Source organism: Octopus bimaculoides, chromosome 16 (assembly GCF_001194135.2).
Source record: "Octopus bimaculoides isolate UCB-OBI-ISO-001 chromosome 16, ASM119413v2, whole genome shotgun sequence".
Classification (NCBI taxonomy): Eukaryota; Metazoa; Mollusca; class Cephalopoda; order Octopoda; family Octopodidae; genus Octopus; species Octopus bimaculoides.
Window position 1 is genome coordinate 25371772 of NC_068996.1, and position 5000 is coordinate 25376771.

The following is a 5000-nucleotide window of genomic DNA, read 5'->3' on the forward strand; positions in this document are numbered from 1 at the left end:
TATATATATATATATATATATATATATATATATATATATATATATATGTGTGTGTATGTGTGTGTGTGTGTATATATTTATATATATATATGTATATGTGTATATGTATATATGTGTATGTGTATATATATATATGTATGTATATATATGTATATATGTATGTATATATGTATGTATGTATATGTATGTATGTATGTATGTATGTGTATATACATATACACACACACACACACGTATACATTTTTAAAATTCAACTCTTTATTTTAATTATTGTTACTTTTCTTTATTTGGTCAAGGGGGAATGTTTGGGGGGATTTTTTCTCCTTTTTTAAAGTTTTTTTTAAAAAAATACATTTATGCTATAAGCATTAGTTAATATCAAGCTTTAATTATGATTAACTGTAACAGTTTAAATTTACTTGTTTTGTTTCTTACTATTTCTAACCAATCTCAGAACAGAATAGGTTCCAAGCAGCAATAAGTAGACTTCTGATTTTCATCAGTGATTAATCATAATCCCATCCCTCCCTCCATCCAAAAAAAAAAATAATAAAAAGCGTTTTATACCTATAGCAACTGTTGGTCCATTGCAAGCACTCATAAAACATGCACAGATATCTTTAATTTCTGATTGCAAATTACTAATCATCATTGCTTCAATATAAAATGTTTTTATTGAAACTATTACATCCGTTATGAAATTACTAAAACTTTTTTTTTTCCAATTGTTTGTTACAACACTGCTGCTGTTATTTATCTTCTGCTTACCTTTTTTTTTTTTCATTGTTCTTTGACATATCTGGGTTGATTACAACTTGCTTTTAATTATTTGTTTGCCAAATTAATTGGGAAATATTTTAGCAAGTTCATTGACTGATATCACAATAGGAAATCAGGAATCTTCAGCAGCACTACTACATCCAGTTTTGAATGAAATTTTATAAAGGTCTAAGAAAACATACAAATATTTCTGTTGAAGATAATGCTTAATTCTGGGTTCAGGTTTTGCATTGTTAGATATCTTAGTAGTCAGGAAAATATGTCTTCATAATCACAAGAACTGTGCTTACCAGTGGTAACAATTAAATTTAATGTTTAGGCAGCCACACTGTTTTAACTAAATGTTAGAAAATGAGAATAATTTGTGCAAAACTGATTCTCAGAATTTCAATTGTTGTGTAAGTGAGCCCATTGTTTTTTCTGAAAGGAGTAACAGATGATAGATGCTATCCCATGTTTAACATGAAACTCAAATGATCGAGTATAAAACTAGGTCATTTTTTTTTTAATAACGAGCTTGTATTGTTATTGCAATCAAGCTTTTATCAAATTTTTGAACTCTGTGAAACATCTTGCACATGCAACCCCAAAATTCCAAACATTACATCTAACCTAAGCAAAGCAGATTAGCTGCAGTGTTGAGCTTTGTCTGTTAAGGGTAGTGTGGGGGAGTACATTCAATTACTTTAACAATGATGTTACTACATGAGACATGTAATATTTTCCAAAGTTAGCAATTTGCTTCAAAAAACTGTTTTCAGACAATTAAGAAATGTTCAAAGTGCAACCAGAATTGACTGATTTCTAAGAAACCATTTCCCAGGGATGTTTCCATGGATGGATGAACAATTGGAAGCAATTAATAATTGTGAAAGACGCAGGATTAGAATTCAGTTCACAATAAAATTCCCTGCATTATTCTTGTTTCATGGCAGACATCAAAAAATTCAATATTAGCATAAGTACTGTTTTTTAAAATATACATGATACATCTGAATATACCAATAAGACTTGCTGTTGTTGAAATATATAATTTATGCAGAACAATTGTGGTAGAACAATTACAAGAAATATGAAAGTTGTTCCATTTTGAAAGTTATTCCTAAATGGAAATAACATGTCTGAAAGATTGTATTATACAATCTGAGTTTGATCCTTATAACTACAGACATTATGTATTATGTGATAGTCTGTTTAATTTAATGTGACAGGTTGAAAATGTGTGCATCTTTGCTCCAGCATTGAGTCCTTGGCTGCATGAAGAGTGTGCAGTTATAAAATCAGGTGGAGCACAAACTCCAATGCCCAGCATATAGAAATGATTGTAGCACACTATTTGATTTCAAGAATCCATTAATATTTAGAAGGCTCACAAATAGTTTATGCTGAGAGTTTTTCAAATAACTTATATTTATTATAGTGGGAGGGACAGAGCTTGGAATCACTCTTAAATTTGAAACCTTGTCTTGACCAAATAAAGGATGTGACATGCATGAGTGGTTTGCATGGATAAATGTCAATTGCTTAGTTCTTTTTAATAGTTTGAAATATATTTTTATGTTACACTATTGACAACAATGATAGCAACAAAAACAATAATTACATACCTAAGTACCTTTATTATTTATGACATTGAGTGTGAGGTTGGTTATGTAGTATATATTGTTAGTTTATTACAGATGATTAGTTTAATGGAAGAAGTATGCATGTAAGCATTAGTTGTAAGAGAATAGGAAATGGAGTGAAGAGTTTCTTTTCTGTTTTCATTATGGACTTGGCTTTCTGTAGACATTTTAGCAATCTCTAAAATTTCTTCATTTACTAATGTAGTTAAGGTTACCTCTTTAGATTTTCTTTTATTGGGTAATTGTTCACATTAGACACCTTCTCCAACAATCTTTGACAACATGTTTGAATTTGCAGAGTCATTCCATTCATACCAGCATGGAAAAACCCAAATAAAAATGTTTAAACGAAGACCTCTTAGTGGAGGCAGATTTTGTTTATGTACTTTCTGAACTTGATTTTTTTGCTTTCAGGCTCAGATATTATTCTTTATTCTTCTTTTCCACTATATCTAAACTTATTTCTATCACCCTATCTTCATCGCATTATATTCATTAAACACACATATCCCTTATTTTAACTGCACATCATTCTTACTGATCCATATATAGTGTCCATACTTCATAACTGTAATTTCCTTCATTTATATTTTTGCTGTTTTTGCTTTTGTTTCATTACTATTCCATTTTCAAAAGTCAGAACTAGTACTCAAAAGGTTAGAAGTTCAAATCCTGTCGCCAACAAAGTGCTGTACCCATGCCAATAAGAGTTTTCTTTCAAACAGCATTTTCTTACATGTTATAAACTGGCATCACATGAAAGTGCATCTCTCTGTTGTGGCTGCAGGCAACACTGAAATATTCAGTGGGTTTATTAGTAGCTAGCAGTGAGGAGTTCAATTCCTATTGATAGATCTTGAGTGAACTCAAACCAAACTTACTTGTCCTAGTCTTCACATGGAGCTCTTATGATGCAATGTTTTGCAGAACTTCCCATGTAATTCCATTCTAGAACTCTGAAAACCTCTGCTTTTATTCTCTTACTCTTACTTTATGTTTCATTTATCATAATCACTTATAGATAGTCTTGAGAAAGTTGTCTACATTTCATTAAGCTTTCGTATTTAGTTGTAGAATATTCTTAATTATGAATTTGTTTTGAATACCATAAATAAACAAATAAAAAAATGTTTGTAGGTTAATTTCTGTTTCACTATTTTATCACAGTGATAAGAGGTAAGTTGTTTTACATTTAGAAACTAACTATTTACTCATCTTAATATTATAGTTGCTCACAAATTGATACAAGTTTCTTATATAGTTTCTTACTGCAAAAATAATTGTCATAGGAGCTTTTATTTATTTATTTAGTTTTTGTGTTTTGTCTAAATGATAAAATAGCAAATATATATCTTTGATTATGTAAAGTAATGTATGTGTGAATGTGATGCTATTTGTGTTATTAGAGCAACTTCCTCTGGAAGTAGTCAGTACACATTTTTACAATAATCTGAGCTAGGTTATGTACATACATGTATATTACCCAAATTATATATATATTTACTCACATACATTAATCAATGATATGTTGAACTTTCTGCAATTTAAAGAGCAAATTAAAAGCAAGATAAATTTAATTTAAATTTTGTTAAAATCAGTGGTGAGAATATCTTTTTTCTTTAGCATAAGGCTTAATTTTGTGAGTGAAAGAAGAGTAGCTGTGTAATTGGATTTATTACAATGGCTAATATTGATTTTATTAATACTGGAATTAATTTTAGGATATTTTTATTGTTTGTGGGTGTGTTGACAAAATAATGTACCAGATACTTGGCTTCTGGTTAACATGTCTACATTCCCTTTGTTGGTTTTGTATTTTAACTATTGCCAAGATGCTTAGCTTTACTAGCATATGACTTGATATGCCTAATGCAAAAACAAAAAAAAAAACAAAACAAAAATCATAATCTTAACACTTAATTTAAGTAACTCATAATATTTACTAATGTTTTAAATTTATCCTGAATTATTTCATTGTTTATTAAATCATTTATTGTAACAAATTTAGAACTTAATGAAAGTATCATACAACAATTTTTTTAAATGCTATTTATCATTTGAATAACTAACTAACAAGGATTCAAGATTTCCAAATATTTCTGAATTATATATCAGAACTCTGGTCAGTCTATTTAGCATTAGATGTAATAATTTATTTTCATGACCATATCCAACAAAGCTGTATTTCAAAATATGTATATATATATATGCATGTGTGTTCTTTTCTTGAAATTTTACAGTCCAACTGTGACTACTACTCTGAAGAACTTAGGAGCACTCTATCGTAAACAAGGAAAATATGAAGCAGCTGAGACTTTAGAAGAGTGTGCTCTACAGTCAAAGAAAAGTGTAAGTATTAGATGCTACTCTACTATGTTTAGATTTGGTTTCAAATTATCTATATTACAGCTTTCATATATCTATCTTACAGCTTTCTTCATCAAATTCTTAGCAGAAGATATATATAAAGTAAAATACCAAAGCTTCTATATATATATATGTGTGTGTAAACTTGTCACACACATAAGCAACATTTACTAGCCTGCATTTGCTATATATATATATATATATATATATATATATATATATATATAT

At 28.8% G+C, this 5000-nt stretch overlaps 1 protein-coding gene across 22 annotated transcripts in view; it reads left to right on the forward strand.

Annotated features, from left to right (window-relative positions):
- The window catches only part of LOC106867804 (kinesin light chain), a 126492-nt gene that overhangs the window by 96691 nt on the left and 24801 nt on the right, over positions 1-5000 (forward strand). For all 22 annotated transcript variants that reach the window (XM_052973612.1, XM_052973604.1, XM_052973610.1 and 19 more), the window contains one exon: positions 4646-4754. In XM_052973612.1, the coding sequence (XP_052829572.1) occupies positions 4646-4754 (109 nt within the window). The remainder of the gene's footprint in view (positions 1-4645; positions 4755-5000) is intronic.